This window comes from Chrysochloris asiatica, unplaced genomic scaffold (assembly GCF_000296735.1).
Source record: "Chrysochloris asiatica unplaced genomic scaffold, ChrAsi1.0 scaffold00007, whole genome shotgun sequence".
In the NCBI taxonomy this organism is placed as follows: Eukaryota; Metazoa; Chordata; class Mammalia; order Afrosoricida; family Chrysochloridae; genus Chrysochloris; species Chrysochloris asiatica.
Window position 1 is genome coordinate 23,990,888 of NW_006408525.1, and position 19,849 is coordinate 24,010,736.

The following is a 19,849-nucleotide window of genomic DNA, read 5'->3' on the forward strand; positions in this document are numbered from 1 at the left end:
ATCCACTCATACCCCTCCTGACCCCCAAGTGGAGGGGGTAATCCTAGCCTGAGGGGTCCTAGCCTGAAGCAGGCACCTGCACCCAGACACTGGAGAGCCGGGGCCCAGAGTATGTGCTGTGGGACCCCGGGAGCAGTGGGCAAGCCTGGTAGAGAAGACTCAGAGTGAGAGGGAGCCCCTTGTCCACCTGGTCCTCTCCTCTGCACTGGCCCCTCTGTAGGGGCACAGGGGCGGCAGACTCAAAGCCTGCCTAGAAGTTCCTACCCTCAGTAAATGTAATAGGGTCCCCCTGAGAGCAAGGTGGGCTGTGGTATTAGTGGGGGGGTCAATTAGCCCCTCCACGTAAAGTGGAGCAGCACTTGAGAGGGGAGCAGTAGAGGGACAGGCCCTGGGAAGTCCCTGCCAGTGTGGCAGTCTTTATGGAAGAAGGCTTGGCCTGACTTTTTCTGCTGTTTCTGCAGATGGCAAAAGGAGGGGATCCCTTGGACTGTTTCTTGCCGCCCCTGGCACTCCCCAACAAGGGTCACAAGCTGAGCTTGTAAAAGCCTAGAGATGTAAGGGGGCAAGATAGCATCAAATTCAGCCCAAGCCTCCGCCACCTCTCGGGCATCCCCACGTTATGTTACGTCAGGGGAGAGAGGCATGGAGAAAGCTCCGCGTCCTTGGTGCCCTGTCCCTTGTTTGCACTATTGGATTTAGGAGTGCTGACGGTGGTGGGGAGATGGAGCTGTGACTCAGAGCGTGTGCGTGCGCATGTGTGTGCGTGTGTGTCTCCCCCTGGACCCAGGCCAGCTGAGGGCAGGGATAGGAGCAGTGGTCAGATGAGGCGGCACCAGAGCAGGGAGCTTTCAGCTCTTATTTGCACCCTCCCCACCTCGCCAACTTTGGTCCCGTTACGGGGCATGAATGGTTAACAAAACCAGAACAGTACTCCAATATTGGAGAAATGACTGGGGGCTGGAGGCTTTGAATCAGGGTAATAGCCCACCTTCCCTCCCCCAGAGCCCACATGGTCTCAGTGCTCTCTCAGGACCTCCCTCCCCCACTGAGAGTTTGGTCCTGCTTCCCTGGCACAGGAGAGCCCCAAGTATCGGGAAAGGGGCCAGGGAGGACAAAGTGCCCCTTCCTGTCGTGAAAACCTCTCCCAGAATCTGCTAGCCTGCCTTCCTGCACCCCTTCCCACCCTCCATCCAGGGGAGAGCTTCAGCTGACCTAACAACTGTTCCCTCACTCATCAGCTATTTCCTCTGGGGAATAGTGGGCATTTCTCACCTTACAAGAACCTCCACCTTTCCTGGGCCACCAAAGGCTAGGGGTGGATGTGACAGGCAGGAGAGAGGCCAGGTTAAAGACTGTGTATGTGTTTCAGTTGCACTGGGGTTGGAGCCCGGGGAGGTGCTTCTGCCTTCCCCCTAGATGGCTCTTGTCTTGTCAGTCTGTTTGCATGTGTGGATTTTCTTTGTGTGTTTCTGTTTGGGTTTTTGTTGTTGGTTTTTTTGTTTTGTTTTGTTTTTTTAAATAAAGAAAAGAAGATGTGTATATTTTTGGCAACGACAGAAACGTAGTGCAGATATATTTTTGCCTGTGCTGCTCAACTGGTTTTTTTCTGATACTGAAAATAATATTAATATTCCTGTTGATAAGACTTTGTAATGTTAGGGAGAGGGTAATGGAGGGGGTGGGGTAGGAATCCTTCAAAGGCAACTTCTTAGACACTTGGCAAGGGCTTGGGGGTGGGGGACAGTTGTGACAATGACCTCGGAAATACTTCTTATTAATTCTGATTATCAGTTAGAAAGAACTATAGCAGTCAGCAGCTTATGCATCTTAATCTCACTAAGCTCTTTAAACCCCTGCATGTGAAGCACTGGGGGAAAACAAAAAACCTTCAGAAAGTCTTGGAAGAATTGCTCACCCACATCCATATCCTTGCCAAAGGCCGGCCCACTTAGAACTGAAGTCACCTTCTGCTCTAGATAGTAAAAGTGAGTCCACCCCAAGGCTGCTGTGGTTGAGCGTCACAATTCCCCAAGATTTAGTGCACTGGAGCTCCCCCTCCCCCAAGCATGTCTCTGCCCACCCCCATCCTGAGTCTGGGGGTCTCCTCATTCAGTCTAAGCTCTCCAGCTTTTCCAAGCCCTTGGCATTCCCCAGGCTGGCAGGTTGGATTTAAAGAAGGGACTCAGGATTTCTTCCCCCACCCCCAGTTATGGGAGGCATGAGGGAGACTAGGATTTCCAATTTTGGAGGGAACTTAATAATAGGAAAGGTCCCAGCATCTTCAGGAGGGATTAGGATACCACCACAGCGGGATGGCTAGAATACCTCACCTTGTCTCCCAGCCTCAGCCTCCTTTTTGAGAAGGGGTTTGGATGGGGGTGGAAGAGCTGGTTGATTTATAGATCTTCTTCTGTCTGTCTGTAGGAGTGGGGAGGATGTGGTTTTCAGGGAGGACAGAAGCAGAATCTGAAAATGCATGAGTGCACTGCATGGAGGAGCTGCGCTGAGGTGTGCGTGGGTCGGGTGCAGATTCGAGTGTCTGGCCTTAGGAGTCACAATGGTGTGTGAGTGTCAGAGCCGGAAGAGTGTCTAGAGGTGGTTTGAGCCAGTTCTTCCTCACAGGCAACAGCTCCAAGCCTGGCAGGAGAAGGGCTTTGGTGACAGAGCCAGGACCAGCCCTCAGGACCCTGGCCTCCTGGTCCTTAGTTCTTCCACTCCTCCTCACCATTTCCAAGTGGCTGTCTCTGAGTGTATGGCGTGTGGTGTGAGTGTGAAGTTATGCCCAGGATGGGAGGGTGTCTTTGTAGCACTGTCTTAGCTCAAAGCTAACGGATCCTCTCCACAGACAATGACACTTTAAAGGTTGCCTTTTTTTTTTTTTTTTTTTAAACTATATCTTAGTTTTTTCCATTTGTGTTTCTTGACCCCTTGGGCTCTTGGGTCTACGGCTGCCTCCAGGTGGTCTTACCCTGAGACTGATGGGTACTCCAAAGCCCAAAGCGTCCTTCCCTGCCCACTCCTGAGTTCTAGGGACGAACTCACTTGGGGACTCTGGTGGGATGCAGGAAAGGCCTAGCCACCACGAGAGGGGGAGCCAGAAGCAAGACCAGCTCTGAAAAAGGGTAGCATCTTCCCCAAACTGGAAATACACATTTTTCAAAGGTCCAGAGCCCCTCTCTTCACAGCTTCAAGCGTATTTCTTGGGGAGGGGGTAGGCAGGGGAGAAGGCAGAGTTAGAGGTAAGGCGCTTGTTCTGGATTTTTCATCCCAAACTTATTGGGATGAGGTGCCTGAAGGAATGGAGGTAACTTCCATTGGGAATTTGAAGGAAAAGGGAGACCACAAGCCACAGCCATTTGGAGTAAAGTGTGTCTAGCTCCTAGCCACTTTGTCTTGATCTACTGCAAAGTCAGGAACAGGATGGCGCCCCCATTCCCATTTGCTTACTTTTTCCTTTCCTCCAGTCCAACTTGGGTCTTGGATGGTGATACTGGGGCCCTGTCTCCTGGGTCTCAGCCCTAGCCCCCTCCCTTACCACTCCAGCCTGTCTAGATGTAGCAGCCCCTTCCTGAAGGAGCCCGGAGGGGAAGCCACAGCCACGGATTGCAAACCCAGGGGCTTCTTTTTCATTCCTTCAAAAACCTCCTTTAAATCCTCAGCCCAAAAGGCAATGCCCCATCCCCCATGCCACCTCCAAGCCTGGAATTGTGCATAACCCGGATCTTGTATCTTTGTATAACGGATGTTATTTGTACGAAGGGCAAATCGTAAAAAGCACTTGTTCTTTTAATAAAAGAATGTTTTACAAAAAACAAAAACAAAAAATCCTGAGAGATTCTGCTTTGTTTGGCTTCACTGAAGGGAAGAGGAAGTAGGGTGCCAATTGTGGGAGCTTCCAGAGGGAATGGGTGAGGGTTTGATCAAGGACCTTTCAAACCAGAGTTCAAGAAATAAATACTTGATTTGCATATTGAAAATGCAGGTACTGAGCCCCACCCACAGGAGTGTAAACTGTTGATCCAGCGATCTGGGCTCCTCAGGTTGTGGAATGTACCTGAAATCAATATTTTAGACACATTACACAGTTGATGCTCTGTGCTGGCCGTTCCGCAGACACACCAGGGCCAGAGGGGGCGTCAGGCGTGCTCCCTAACACACCTCGGAGACCGCTAGGAGGCTGCTGCGTGATAGGTACTGCCGCTCGGTTTCCGGCGGCTGGGGCTGGGCCGAACCCGCAGAGCCGGGCGGTGTCTTCCGGGCCGAGGCGGAGCCCAGTGGCAGGAGGCGGAGGGAAGTGGGAAGGTGACCCGGCGCGGGGCAGCGCGGAGGCGGAGTCGGTCCGGTGTGGCGTGGCGGACTAGTCATGGGAGGTCTGGGGACGACCCTGCGGCAGACAGTGAACGGATCCGGGGTAAGCACCGACTTCGGGCATGGCGTCCTGGTCCCGGCTGCCTGGTCCTTTGCAGCGGTTTCACGAGCGGGCTACTGCGTGCCAGGACCTCCTCACCAAGTCTCTGTCTGCTCGTTGCCCCTCTTCCGTACCATCTTACCTCCTTGCACCCTTCTAGCCCCGCCTCCCTTCCCTTCCAGTTTTCCTCCGCCTCCCGTTTCCATTGATTTTGTTTTTCTGTTTGTAATCCACCGTCTGGTCTCGTGATGCTCCTGCCAACCTCTCAAAAGCTGACCCAGAGGCGGGACATCTCCTGGCTGGTAAGTACCTCCAGCCTCCACTAGTCTTCAAGTCCCCAGGCCCAGAGACTTAAAAAGTAGACACTTGGGAATAGGACTGAGAAAGGGTACAGCCCTGCAGCCTGCATTCACCCTTCCTAAATCCTGCTGAGTTTCACTTCCTGTAGCCACCATTGCTCTAGAAGGTGGACTGGACCAGAGGCATCCAATAAGGAGCCAATAGCAGTGCTTGAGAAAGCAAGCTCCAAGTGAGGTTGGCCCTGCCTAAGGGCTTGGGGGATCCCAGCCCTAACCACTGGAGAACCCTGGGAAGGCGCCAGGATTTGGAAGGAAGGCAGGGCAGCTAGATCCCTAAGTGCCTGCAGGTCCTTCTGGTGCCCTGGGGAACTGCCCCTGCATTAGATCAGCCTCCTGATGAAGCCTGGCCCAGGTCAGGGCCTATGGAAAACTGGAAAAGAGCAGACAGGAATGGGCTCCCAGGGCTTGGTTTCACCTCACAAGACCTCTTTCCCTTTCCACAGAACCAGTGGTTCTCCAAAGCTCCAGCCAAGCCTGTGGTGGCCCAGAAAACACCCATCAAGGTAGAGCTGGTTGCTGGGACCACATATAAGTGGTGTGTGTGTGGTCGGAGCAAAAATCAGGTGAGAGGCCCTGACATTACCACACCACACACATCCCAACACCTTATGACATCCGACATCCTCTGGTAGGACACAGCATGATTACTTCCCGAGGTCTCTTGTCCAAGATATTTCTCTTTTCTTTTTCACACATATCTTTTCAAGACCAACAAGGAAGGGAGAGTTGAGGTGAAAAAATGTTCTCAGGCCAACTTGAGCTTATCTCTGTATCAACCCTTTGAAGCAAAACCAGAGAATGATACTAGACACACAGCCAGACTGGTTGGACCCAAGCTCTGGATCCATCCCCTAGTGTTTCCCCTTGGTAGAGGCACACTACTGGTCTCCCAGCTCTCTCTCCAGCTTTCTTCCAAGAAGCTTCCGGGCCTAATCCTAACATTGGCAAGGCCAACCTCACTAGGGGCTTACTCTCTGCAGGCCCTCTCCTACTTCCCAGTTTCCCCAACTTCCCTCTTCTAGAAAACTCTTTCCCTTTCTCAGTTTCTGTGATTCTTTCCTGGTTGTCTGCTGCAGTCTGGCAGGAGCCTTTGCTCCCAGTAGGAATCTTCCCCATTTTCTTTGTTTCCCAAGCCCCTTTCCTTCCTGAGCTGACCTCTGAACTGTGCGCTTCCAAGTGGTATGTATGGTACCAGCAATCCGGAGTCCTGTGTCTCTACTTTGTCACTGATTTGCTGTGGACTTTGAGCATGTTCTCATGAGGGTAGGCGGAACTGAGGGTCCCAACCCAGAGGAGTCTGAGCCATCATAGGGAGCACTCGGCCTCATGTCCTGTCAGACAGGGTGTTGGATTCTGTCGAACATTTCTTACCTCTCTTGCTTCCTCTCCTCCTACCCCACCCTGACTAGCAGTCAAGAAATCTTGGCTCCAACTCTACCATTAACTGGCAAGTCACATCACTTCTTTGGGCCTGAGTTTCTATCATCTAGTCTCTGCCTAAGCAGCTTCAGGGATGGACAAGTCACTTCTTCCTGCACCAGGCAGCCCATTTGCTCTGGGATATTCCCTCCCCTTCCTCCTGTTAACACCCACTCCCTAAGGTTCAGGTGTCTCCTGGAGCCAAACAGCAAGGATGCCAGTCTCAAAGCATCAGGCATGTGGGCTCTTTCCAAACCAGAGACATTTTCACTCCCAAAAATATGGGGAAGGGAAGGGATTTCATGAACCAATGGTGACTGTGAACCATTTAAAACACCTATAACCACCTATTTATGTAAACACTGCAGACTTTATAAAAACTCATGCCCTGAGCACTTACTTATGTGAAAGCACTTAATGACCTTTATTCATTTTTATCTCCTCCTGACAACTCTTATTCCCTCACATTAGATTAGAATGAGAAGGGTCAATCAGTTGGTCAAAGTGAACCCAGATAATCTGTCTCTAGATCCAATGCTTTGCCTTCCCCTTTACCCCACCCTGGCTGGTATGGTAGTAGGGTCTGAGGTCTAATTCCTCTTTTCTTCCACCAGCCCTTCTGTGATGGCTCTCACTTCTTCCAACGCACTGGCCTATCCCCACTCAAGTTCAAGGTCCAGGAGACCCGAACAGTAGCACTCTGTACCTGTAAGGCCACTCAGAGACCCCCATACTGTGACGGCACCCACAGGAGTGAGCAGATACAGAAGGCAGAAGTGGGCTCCTCACTTTGAAGGGGTGGCAGCTGCTCAGCCCCAGGAGGCCTTGGTTCCAGGCCTGACAGGTGCCCCCTATGGGAGGCAGAAAACGAAGTTTTCCCAACAAGGGATCATCCAGGAGCCTTGGTATCCACACCTGGACCCCATAACCTGGGCTCTCTAGTCTTGGAGTAGCTGGAAGCAAGCCCCTGGGTTCAGAGCCTGTTGGTGGAGATGACATTAAAAAGCATATTCCATCCAGAGCAGTGTTCTTGTGGTCACTGATGTGATACACCTGCCCCAGCCCTATTCCAGATTTTAACCTGTGTGTGGGCTGAGGGCATTAGACCAGCCTCAGCCAGAGGGCAGTTCTGATCATTCCATATGGGATTTCCCCAAGACGGGACTGGGCCCAGAGACTTTTAAAAGGCATGTTGAGGTTGTCAGGGGACCCACCAATGTCTCTCCCTCCCCTTCTTACCCAAAGAATTCCAGGCTAGGCGAGTATGCAGCATTTATTACAAAACCAAGAGCTACAAATGTCCCAGGGCAGGATGAGGGCACAGTTACAAGACAAGGTGCAAACACAGACAAACCCCCTGGGGGCTCCCAACCTCACACACCTAGGTTGTGATAGACTCTAGAGGTTTCCCTCCTCAACTTCCCAATCTATGTACATTTGAGGAAAAACAGGTGGGCATGTGTCTGTTAGGGTCTGTCCCTCAGGGGCCCAGGTGACTCCTCAGGGATGGAGTCAGCTCACAGGTTTCTGTCATGTGCTTTCAGTACCCGGCTCCTGACTCTGCCTCAGCTAGGGAGGGGGAGGAGGAAGGGCTGGAGGGCTCTGTGCTTGTCTGAGGTTAACCCCTACCCACCCTCTGTCCAGGCTTTGGGTGAGACCTCACCACCCACCTTGTTGGCGAGGGCTCCTGGGGGAAGGGGATGAAGTTGTTCACAATACTAAAGCCACAGTGGAATTTCAAGGGTTGAGGCCTCCTGTGGTTTAAATCTCTTCCACAAGATAAATGATGCAAAGGCCCCACACAGAGAAAGGAAAGGAAAGGCAGAACTATCTATTCTTTGCACAAGGTTTCCACTGCAAGAGGAAGAGGAGGCCACCTGTTCCTCAGAACCAGGGGGTAAACTGCGTTTGTAAAAGGCACTGTCTTAGCAAGTCTCTGGACATTCAACAATGGAGGGAGGGGCATAGTGGTCGGGGGCAGGACAGCAGCCAAGATGGGTAGAGAAACGGGATGGACTTCTATACACACCCAGGTAGAGTTGTGCCTAAAGCTTTGGAGGCTGATGGGGTCCCCAATACCCCATCTACCTTGGGGAACAGAAGGAGGATGGGACAGGCCTTTATTGAGCCTCAAGTAGCCCCTCCTCCTGCCCAACTCCAGGCACCCCAAAAAAGAGAGCAAATTACACAAGATCCCTATAAATGAACACCCCGTCCCACATACATACACACATAAAGTTTTGTTTCTTGTGGCATTTAAATTAATCTGGCTGGTCCATAGAAAATAAGTATGTATATTTGTTTTTTCCTATGTACATATATATATAGATTTATTTATAAAACCCACCACCTACCACTAAGGTGGGAGGAGCTGGGGAAATAAGAAGAGGTGGAAAAAAGGGCCCAGAAAAAGTGGAGGGGTGGAGAGGCATGGCTGGAAAAGGAGCCAGAGGGTCCTTTTCCTCAAGTTAATGGGGGCACAGGAGCTCCATTGACCGTCATCTTGCGCCCCCTGCTGGTTGACGATGGTGTCTGCAGGCAGTTCGAGGTGCCCCCATTGGCAGCTGTGGAGGCCCCAGTGGCTGTCGAAGGGGGTGTGGGGGAAGTAGGGTGGGTGGCTGGGGGCCCATGGGAGCTGGGAGAACCATGGGAGGGGGTGACTGGGCTGGGCAGGGAAGAGGAGGTGGCTGGTAGGGTGGCAGGGCTGGGAGCCTTGTCGCTGACTGACTCACACTCGGAAGCCCCGCTGGTGTTAGTGCCCTCTGAGGGGGTGGGCGCTGTGGGCAAGGTGAGCCGCTTGCAGGCTGGCTGGACACGGTACTTGAGGGGGAGGGGGCCATTCTGCAGAGATGAAGTGGGAAGAGAGACAAGAGACGGGGCAGTGTCAGGAGGAAGAGCTAACCACAAGTAACCCAGCTTCAACCCACAGTTGCCCAAAGGAGAACAAAGGAAAGGTCCAGAACCTTGAAAAGCAGAGACTCACTCGGCAGTGAAACGACAGACAAAAGAGGACCAGAGATACAGAAGGGCATGTGAGACCACCAAGACATGGAGACTTGGAGAAAACCACAAAGAGGGAGGCAGAAGGAAAAAGATGTGAACTTTTTACGGTAACAAAGACAGAGAGCTAAAGTGAGGAAGGCAGAAGAGCAGACAGTCAGAGAGTCACGTTTGCTCCTCCACAGCCCCCAAACCAGGACACATGCCAAAGGGACCTTTACTCCAGACTGTGAGGTGATGTGGGAGAGAGCCAAGAAGCAGGCCACCCCTAGCTCATGGGGGCAAGAGATGGAGTGTCTGTGATTACAGCAGGTTACCTGTAGCCACAGACCAATGCCAGATCCTTCCCTTTAGTCCCCACCCAGCCTGGCTCACCCGCCGCCAAGGGTAGATGTAGGCAATATCCATGAGGGTGTAGTATTCCTTTAGTGGCTCGTCCTCGTAGAGAACCTCCACCTGGCAGAGGGAAGGGAAGGATACCATGACCCTGGCCAGGGCCTGAGCTTGGCCATTTGGTAAAAAGGCTCCACGGTGTGTCTTGGGGGCTGGTGGGAGCAATAGGAAGGATGAAATGGCAGGAGGCCCCTCATTACTCTGGGGTTTCACTGTGGACTTGACTTCTTTATCAGAGTTGTCCCACCAAGTGGGCAGGAATTCACATTGTTAACAGCTCTGCCAAGTCAGAGTGGTTTGGTTGGCAGCGTCCCAGAGGAACTAGTGGGCAAAGCAAAGGCCCCAGGTGGTAAGGATCTCCTTCAGCACAGCTTCTCACCTCCAGCTGCTGTTGGAACCACCCAGTGGTGTCCCCAGGAGGTACTGAAAACAAATACTAATGCTTGGCTCTCACTCCCTCAGCTTCTGATTGCACTGGGATGGTGTGAGGACTGGGCATTGGAGTCTTAAAGCTCCCCCTGCGACTCTAATAATGCAGCCAAGTTTGGGATCCACTGTCCTCTTAGAGCTCACTACTCAGCGTGTGGCCTGTGGGCCAGCAGCATCGTCCAGCATCACCTGCGAGACTCTCGGCGCCCACCTAAGGCCTTCAAAATCAGAACCTGCATTTTAAAAACAGTCCATGTCCGTTTTCAAGTTTGAAAAGCACTGTGGTGGACCTCCTTCGTAATGTCAAATGGACCTTCCTACAGCCAGCTGGCCTCAGGCCCCATGGTTTTGTGCACACCATGTGTCACAGTTCCAAGTGTGCGTGCACACAGATCACACCCCATGGGCTTTATGCACCTTTGAATACTGACTTCAGCTGTCACCGATGGCCCCACCATAGTCTTGGTGCCATCCTGCCGGGGCTTGGAGTCCTGGTGTGGAGCTGTAGGCTACGCACTGGACTGTCAACCACAGGGTCAGTGATTCAAACCCACCAGCCTCTCCTCGGAAACCCTGTACAGGGTCATTATGAGTCGGAACTGACTTGATAGCATTTTAACAACTGCATGGGCTTAACTGTAATCCATGCAAGCCCTTAGTGACACCAGCCAGCCCTCAACCAAGGCTGGGCTGCATGAACTGTCGGGCACTTACTTTCTAAAAGGACCTGGAGGTCTGCAACTTACCTTGTACTTGCTGGGCACGTCCATCTTGTTGCGGAGAAACTTGGCGAGATGCATGACTGTCATGGCCGCTGGACACCGCAGGAAACGCACTCCTGTCTGCTGAGGGCAGAGGCACCCATGGGAGCTTCCACCCTGGGCCGCTCTCGCCCAGCTCACACCCTACTCCTGGCAGGCCCAGCACTCACCTTCTCTTTGTCCCCATCCCCATTCTCCAAGGGGCCCTTCTTCTCCTCCCGGTCCCTGTGGGGAAAAGGAATAAAAAGGTAAGGAGGTCCCAGAGCAGGCAGGATGCCCCTAAATCTACATACCCTGAGGGTCTTCCCAAAGGCACCCCTTGTTCCCAGAGGAATGGAGCCAGGGTGGAAGAGGTAGGTGACCCAGTCTGGTAGCCCAATGGGACCAGCTCTGGGCCAGACTTGCCTGACCCCCTCATAGAATTCGATGGAGAGACTGACGATCTCATCGTCGCTCAGGGTCCCTTTCTCCTGTACCAAGACCTCGCCGCGGTCCTCATTGGAGCCATTGGGAACTGCAGAAGGACAGAGCTCTGAGGAGCTGGCTAGAGGTCATGTAGCTCAGCAGGGTGGGCTGGCACTTTGGAGTGGGAAGGTGGTGTGGTGGAGTCAGAAGGTGAGTAGGGGGTGGGCCGCTGTGGCTGGTGGAGTGTTTGGCCGGCCACAGGCCCACACTCAGCCCCAGGCCTCTGAACATACTCACCCTCGGTCAGGGGGTAAGCTGCGTAGAAATCCCGACGCCGTTTCATTTCATCTGGAAGAGGGCAGCAGGGTGAGGAGAAGATGGCAGACTAGGAAATGGGGGAGGGAGAAGGGAAAAGGGTAGCTGATACCTTTAAAAAGCCCAGGGACCAACTTGTAGACGATGTCTTGGAGGGTTTTGTCAGATCTGGAAAAAAATGTACAGGGGTCAGTCCTCAGATGTCCCCACCCTCAAGAGTCCCCCTCCCTCCCTGAGATCCAACGGTCAGGCATTTGGGCCCCGTAGGTCTGTCTTTACCCCTCAGGTATTTCTCAGCTCAGAGGGACGGAAGGGGCCCAGATCTATGCCCAGTGCTTCTCCCACACCAGTTGCCTTGGCTACGGGATTCAAGGAGAGATGAGGGATCTGGGGGAAGTTGATGAGGGAAGCACCCAGGGGCACCCAGAGGTTGGCACAGACAGGAGGGGCAGTGCCGCCCACCTGATGCTCAGCAGGGGTCTGGTTTTGTGGACCTGCACATCACACATGGGGCAGTATTTGTTGGTCTCCAGGTAGCGCACAATACAGGTTTTGCAGACTTGGAGGCAGGTGTGGAGAGAGAGAGGAGAGTCAGAGCCCCCACCCCCTTCCCTACCCAGGCACAGACCCAATGCCTGCTGCTAAGTCTCAGGTAGCCCCTCTCCTCTTCCTTGTCCCCACTGTTCAGGCTGTTCAAAGACCCGACATGGTGATGTCCGTTTTATACCAGTAGAAGCTACCCCTTATTCATCCCTGGGCGAGGACAAGTCTCGTGTGTGAGCGTGTGAGTGAGAGAGAGAGAGGCAGATACACAGACTAGTGTCCTACCTTGTATAAAACAGAACCCCAAGCCCCTCTGATGGAAATCAAACAAGAGCCAGCCTCTTAGATACCTCCCTGGGACCCCTGGCCCCTGACCACCATTCCCATAGTGCCTTTCTAGAGGGTGGAATTTTAGCTACAGACATTCAAAGACAGAACTGAGGTTGCAGATGAAAACCCATGAAATGAACTCCTGGGCTGAAGCCTCCTGGGCTGCCCTCACAGACACCCTCTGTGACCTGGGACCCCCATCAGACACACTGACATGCTCTTTAGGGCAGGGAGCAATCCCCGAGAATAGTGTCCTTCAACCTGGGCACAGCAGCTGCCCACGCTGAGGAGCACCCGTCATCCAACTCACAGGAATGCAAACACTCCACGATGGTAGTAGCATCGATGAAATAGCCCCCGCACAGGGCACACATGAGGTGAGGGTTCAGCTCTGTAATTTTGATCCGTGTGGTTCGATGCATGATGCCAGGGTAGGGGGTGGGGGGACTGGGGAGCGTTACCCTAAGAAATGAAAGTACAGTCAGAAACCCAGATATATGACCTCCTCTCATACATTTCCCACCCACCCAAGCAATAGACCCTTGGTCTCTGGCCTCTAAAGAGGACAGGCGCATGACAGTGCCTGGTTCTTTCTGGTCCCTTATGATGATGAAGGCGCTAAAGAATCATGCTACCTGGAGTGTACCAACATCAGGCTCCATCACAGAACAGCAGGATGGGCTGAGATTAGAACACAGGAAGTATTTCACAACTCTTCAAAGGATGTGGAGGGGCAGGAAAATGGGAGAACAGAGTTGGGCTCCCTGATCCCAATCCCTATTCATTGAAGTGCTTGGGTGTTAACCGAAATGTGTACAGTTCAAACCAGCAGCTGCTCTGAGGGAGAAAGATGCGACTGTCTGCTTCCATAAAGGTGACAGAGGTGGAAACCTTGTGGGGCATATGCTGATGTCTACAGGGTTGTCCTACATGGTTGCTATGGACCACAATAGGATGAACTAGAAAGGTCTGTCGGGAGGTTTGCACCCGGTTAAAGAGTCCGGGTTAGGAGTTGAGTTACTAACTGCAAGGTCAGCTGTTCCACAGGCAACAGGTTGGGGACTATGAGAGAGTTCCTGGTGGCACAAGTGGTTAAGCACTCAATTAGCAGCCAAAAGGTTGGTGGTTTGTGCCCACCCTGAGGTGCTTCAGAAGACAGGCTTGCCAATCTGTTTCTGAAAGCTCTCAGCCTTGAAAACCCTATAGAACCATTCTACTTTGTGCACGGGGGCGATGAGGAACTTAGATAAAAGGAAATCACACACACACCTAGCCCTTCTAACCAGGTACAAAACAAAACAAAAACACAAAACAAACGCACTGCCATCAGTCCACTGCCACTTAGAGCGACCCTGTAGAGGGTTTCTCAGGCAGCGGTAAACATAAAGTCTTTATGGGAGCAGAAAGCCTTATCTTTCTCCCGTAGAGTGGCTGGCGGGTTAGGATTGCCGACCTTGCAGTTAGCAGTCCAGGGCTTATCCTACAATGCCACCAGGGCTCTTGGTGGTGGTGATGTGTGCCATGAAGTCAGTTCCAACTAATAGGACTGTGTATAAGATTTCTGAAGCTGTAAATCTTTACAGGAGCAGAAAGCCTCATCTTTCTCCTATGGAGCAGCTGGTAGATTTGAACAGCTGACCTTGTGGTCAGCTCAACTCATAACCTAGTACACTACCAGGGTTCCTTAGCCAGGTATAAAACTCCTATCTTATTCTCCTTCTAGCCCATCTATTCTTCCTCCAGGAAACCGTCCCTGGAAACAGTGTGGACACAGGCTGCCTACATCTGAAGATGGCACCCATCATGTGTCCCTCTGGCCCTGCATCCTGACCAGGCCCTGGGGCATTTCCCACCTTGTAAGGTCCACTGGATAGACAGCTCCCTAGAAACCTACCAAGACTAACCATTGGAGTTCAGGCCTGGTGCAGAGGGGCAACTGAGGCTGCTTCCTACGTACCTGATGTTAGGAACACATAGCTTCTGCCTGACCTCAGGCTCAGCCCCACACTCTGCAAGTAAAGGCCACAGGAGTGCTCCCACCCTGTCCACAGAAATTCCCCCCACACCCAACCCACAAGCCCATCCATGCTCCAGAAGTTCTCTTGTAGACACAGGAGTTCTGCACATGGGCAATGCCACCCTCCTACCATCTCCCACCTGGTAACCCATCATTCCAGCAGCAGACCACAGGCACTCATGGATGCCTCAGCCCACCTGAGCACCTTGCCAGTCCCCTGGCAGGATCTGAGAAGGTCAGTCACACTTGAGTTCTGGACCAGATATGCTGATGTCTAGGTATAGAAATCAACCCAAAAGAGACAGTTCCTCCCTCCCATGCTCCCTTGTTCCCAGAGTTAAAGTCCAAAGAGTGGGACCTGGGAGGGTGGCCAAGCCCCAATAGTTCTTTACAACACCATCACACCCTTCTCTCCTTTCCAGAAGGATTTCTAAAGCAACCACATTGGGTTTTCTAGGACAAGAAATTCACAGCCGGGATCAGCAGTTTCTATAGAGACCCCAGGATGAGTTTGGCCAGGACCCAAACAGCAAATAGAGGCATAGGGAGCCTGGCCAGAAACGAAAAGAGATCAAGAGACACGGAGGCCACACTGGGAGAGGTACCAAGTTAGAGGCAGACAAGAGAGAAACAAGGAAGGCCCTGAGCAAGCAGTACCCCAGGATCTGCAGGAAGGGACAGGGTCCCCCCACCTTCACTAACACAGAAGGCTTGCTGGCTACTCTACTGTTTGGTCATTTCCATAGTAACCCTGTCCCTGGCAAGATGCCCAAATATTATTACAAGGATCCGGAGGAGGAAAGAGAGAGACAGAACTCCAAGTGGCTGTCTCTCAGACTGCATGTAAGTCAGCGTAAGCGGCCATGTCATCTGGGCCGCCAAGGTACTTCACATTCACATGACTGCTTGTCTCGTGTGCATGTGTTTAAATGTATATGTGTGTGTCTACCCCAAAACATGTTGGGGCCGGATCATGCTGAGGGTCCAGTTTGTTATCAGTATTCTCACCCTGCCATCTCTCCTCTTTATCACTCAGCACACCACATGTTCACACACAGGCCCCTCACACTGCCTTTGCTGCCTCCACACACTTGCTGTGGTTTCAAAGCAGACACTTGCTCTTCTGACCCCCCCCACCGGGGCCAGTCCCAGCCAGACCAACTGTGGCTGTCATACCTAGGAGCATACTACAAAAGGTGTACCTCTCACCTTTGTGCTTCCCTGAGCATTGGTGGGAATCCAAATCAAGACCATCCCTTTAGATAGAATGCAAGGGAGAAAGGGCTGAGGTGCTTCATTGAATGAAATGTTCCTCCTTCTCCCCTTTAAGAAATGTGTGATGTCCTCCTCCCCCTCTAGCCCCCACCTGCCACACTCTGTGACCCCTCCCATTCTCAGGGGCCTCAGACTCTTACCTCTGAGGCTGGGGGGTAGGGAGAAGCACTGATTGGTTCCTCACCTGATTGCCATGGTTACCTGCAGAGCCCTGCCAGCAGGTGCTGGGAGCAACTGTAAACAGGAGCTGGGAGCCAACTGTAAACAGGAGCTGGGTTCCCCCATAGCAACCCCTCCCCAAGAACCCAGCTCCTCCTTAGCTGCCTGGGGCTGGGGTACTAAGTGAGTAGGGAGAAGCAAGAGGAGTGAAGCATGCTGGACCTTCCCGCTAACATTGCTTTTGGGAGGATGATTGAGGAACAGTCTAAAAGGGGGAGCCAAGGCCATTTAGAGGGTACCTGTGTGGAGCTTGGGAGCTTTCACAAAGAGCAATCCCCTCTTGGTCCCCACCCACCCACAGTGAGCCTGGGCACTGTCTCCCAACCCCAAGACAATCTTTCGCCCAACCACGAGAGCCAAGTTCTTCAGTATCTTCTGTCCTCAATTTGCTGTCTTTTAAGGGTTGGTCCCTGAGGGGTCCATGCTCCTGGTCCTTGAGGCCTAGGTCCTGGTCCAGGCCGATAGTTATCTCTTCTTCTTCAAAGCCTACACTAACACAGACCACCCTTCAGCTCTGTTCTAATTGGTATCTCTCTGGAAACCCCCTGCCCACAATTTAGGCCTCTCAGGCTGTCAGCACCTCCTTTTCCCCAGCAAAGCTGACTAGTCTACAACAGTCCAGGGGCCCTGGACTCAGATGCTGCTTCCTCAGATGCCCAACACCAGTATTTTGTGCTTGGCATCCCCTCCCAACTAACTCATTTGAAATTCCCTGGTTCTTGTGAAAGTCACTCAAGGTCACAGCAGACTCTAGAATTGCAGAAGTGAAAGATATCTTAGAAAGCATCTTGTCGGATCCTGTCATTTTACAGATACAGAAATTCAGAGAGAAGGGACTTGCCAAAGGTCACACAGCAAAGCAGTAGGAGGCCTAGGACTAGAAGCCTTCTGACTGCTCTTTCCTCATGGGCACCATGGACAGGCGCCTCACTCATTTAAAGAACCCAGAACCCCCTGGCCTGACTCCATGCAGACAGGTGAGAGGTAGGGGACAGGCACTCATGGAATCTGTTCGAAGGGGTCAGAGTTTGGCCAAAACATGACATCAGCATTAGTGTTTCTCTCACCTGGAAGTGGGAAGAGGGAAGAGAGGCATTAGAATTACTTCTTCCCACCCATGGTGCAGATGGGGAAACTGAGGCTCCTGGAAAGACAACTGTTTCTCCACAGAAGCGCAGTGAGTCAGAGTGTAGGGTGAAATTCAGACTCCCTCCTTTTCCCTGCTGAAGAGCTCCAACTGTGCAAGCCCTGTGTTTGTGTGTGTGTGTATGTGTGTGTGTGTGGAGGGGCCATAGCAGTCTGTTTGGGGATATTGCCCCCACTTCTCAACCTTCTGTGAACCTTGACCCTGACCTCCCTCCTTAGCACTGAAAAGGCTTCTTTCTAGATGCCTAAAGCTGGACTCACTACTCTCCCTCCCCAGATCAGAAACAAAACCCCAATCTATACACTTCCAGGCACACCCCATCCATCTTTCATACAACATACAAGACCAGACACTACATAAGTGTGCGCGCGGTCTCACACACACACACACCCGCACGCACACACAAGGCCAGACAAGCCCATCAAACACACAGGTAGTCCCACACTGGTCAGATGCACAAGTCACCCCCACCCATCCAAACTAAAAGCACAGTCTGACATTCCCACCTGACACCAGAGTCCCGCGCGCGCGCGCGCACACACACACTCACCTGTGTGTGTCCCTGGTCCAGCCAGGGACAATTCTAACACAAAACTTTCAGCAACAAAGGCAGTGCAACCCTTAACCTCCAGCATGTGGGGCAGCCACTGGGAGAGGGGGAGCCAGCTGACCAGGGAAATCTGCCACATCGGAGCTGCACATAAGTAACCTCTTCTTGTTCAGGCTCTCTCCATTCCCATGGCAACAATCCCATCAATCAAGAGCTACCTGGCAAGGGGTGGAGTAGCAGAGGGTTCCATTCCTGTCCACCCCCTAAGACTTTAACTTGAACCTCAAGCAGCTCCACAAAAGCCCTGGTCTCACCTGGGATCTGTTTCTTGCCTCATTCTTAAAGGCAGCTCTGAGGCTTCGGCCTCCAACCCCAAACCAGAGAAATCCCTGGGGAAAAAAACCCAAAAACTCCCCACTAAGAAACTGCAACAAAGCTGGCTTTATGCTCCTCCAAGTAATTGCACCTTGGAACAGAGTGGAGAGAGGAAGATCAGAAACTACTTTCAGGAAAAGGCACAAACTACAAGAGGTCCAGAGAAGGAGGTAAGAGAGATCGGGCGACAACCAGGAGACCGTCCCAGGGACAGCAGGGGGGATATTCAGAGACAAAGACCAGGGGGAAGCGCGGGGTAAGACGGCCACGGTATTTACAAGCAAATTCACCACCCCTAGGCCGCCTCTGTCCCCACCTCGGGCCAGCCAGAGCAATCCTGGGCAGATGGGGGCAGTGGGAGAGGCATGCCTAGAGCCACCGAGCAGGGGCAGGGGGCGACTGCTAGCTAAGGGGATCCCACCCCCTCAGAACTACCAGCACAAGAACCTGGGGTGGAAGAGGGTTACTGGAAAAGGAGCCAGTCCACCAGACTCTTTAGGCTCCGCGGCCGCTGGGAAATATCGCGATACATCTCCCCACCTTTCCATTCTACCCCTCCATCTCTCCATTCTGCCCGTCCACTCTGGCTTCTCCTCCGAGGCTGGGTCAGAGGACCAGACACTTGGAGATCCAGTTGCCGGTGGCCGCTCCCATATTCCCTAGAGCCAAACTTTCGGCGGGGCCCAAGGAGGGGAGTTCCGCTGAGAGCAGCGCTGCTGGGGTGGTTCGGAGAGGGGGCGGGGCGCCCGGGACTGGGATGGGGGAACTGGACAGGCTGGGGGAGGTGCCCAAGAGGAATGGGACCCCGGTTGGGAAGGGCGCCCCCCCCCCGAACCCGCAGCAATCAGAAAGCACGTCCACTATTTCCCAGGGTCACACGTCCACGACGCCCCAATGTCCACGGGAGAGACAGTGAGCGACCCTTCCCAAACCGAAGGACTAGATCGAATAGAGCTAGAGGGTTGCTTGGTTCGTGGGGAGGGCTGGAAGAACAGAGATGCACCGCAGCGCGTACCCCCATAGCCCTCATGGCGGTCCCAGACCTACCCCTCGCTACCTCATTGGGCAGGGTTACCAGGGGGCTGCGGCACAAAGAGGTGGTGGTCGTGGGGAGACGCCAAATCGTTAAAAGGGGGAATCCACTTCGGCCATCTTGGAAGTGAGGAAAGAGAAAAAAGGGAAAAAGAAAGGCGGACGGGGCGATCTAGTCTAGGGGTTGGGAGGGCGGAGGACACAAGAAGAAGGCCCCCGCTTCAAGCCTCCCCCCTCCCACAAGGGTTTGGTAAGAAGACTAGGCCGGCCCCCATCCCTATCCCCAGATGTTTAGAGGGTAGGAGAAGCAAAGGAAGGGGAGTCCGCGTCCGCTTACCTGGGTTCGGGGTCCGGTGGGTCTCGGGGAGGGGGGGATGGGAGGGAGGGAGGGAAGGGAAGGGAGGGGGGCCGCAGCCGTGTCGCTCGCTCTGGCGGCGGGAGGGGAGAAACCTAACGTAAGAAAGGAGTTTGTGAAAGCTGCTTGGGGTGGGAGGGAGAGAAGGGGAGGGGAGGGGAGGGGACGAAGGGGGGAAGGGAGGGACAGGGTTGGGGGGGGGACAAAATGGCTTTTTTTCCTCCAGACAAGAGTAGGTCCCGCCCACTACTCACCCACGTGACCTCATTCCTTTAGGGTGTTTGCGGAGTGGAGGAGAGGAGGGGGAGAGGCTAACGCTGCTGTCCCCCCAAACCGGACACGACCCCCCCTTTCGAAACAGCCCACCTCTGCAACAGAAGAATGAATCCTTTTCTCACTCAATCTCTTCCCCAAAAAATGTGTGTGCCCACACCTCCGCACTGACCCTGCGATCTCCTCCCGGAACTGGAGCCCCTCGAAGACCGTGAAGTGAGTTACTAGGCTACAATGTGGCTCA

The 19,849-nt window shown here is 53.2% G+C and overlaps 2 protein-coding genes across 2 annotated transcripts; one reads left to right on the forward strand and one right to left on the reverse strand.

Moving 5' to 3' along the window:
• The first annotated feature begins 4,430 nt into the window (after positions 1–4,430).
• On the forward strand, positions 4,431–6,980 carry CISD3 (CDGSH iron sulfur domain 3). Its single transcript, XM_006833663.1, has 4 exons — positions 4,431–4,538; positions 4,681–4,710; positions 5,211–5,330; positions 6,801–6,980. The coding sequence occupies exons 1-4, from the start codon at positions 4,431–4,433 to the stop codon at positions 6,978–6,980; spliced, it is 438 nt and encodes a 145-aa protein (XP_006833726.1).
• Positions 6,981–8,488: 1,508 nt separating this feature from the next.
• On the reverse strand, positions 8,489–12,792 carry PCGF2 (polycomb group ring finger 2). The gene is made up of 9 exons (XM_006832532.1): positions 12,673–12,792; positions 11,952–12,048; positions 11,602–11,657; positions 11,472–11,522; positions 11,175–11,283; positions 10,940–10,994; positions 10,755–10,850; positions 9,562–9,642; positions 8,489–9,027 (listed from the first exon to the last, which is right to left on the reverse strand). Exons 1-9 carry the CDS (start codon positions 12,782–12,784, stop codon positions 8,650–8,652), a joined length of 1,035 nt encoding a protein of 344 aa, XP_006832595.1. The 5' UTR covers positions 12,785–12,792; the 3' UTR covers positions 8,489–8,649.
• Positions 12,793–19,849: the final 7,057 nt, after the last annotated feature.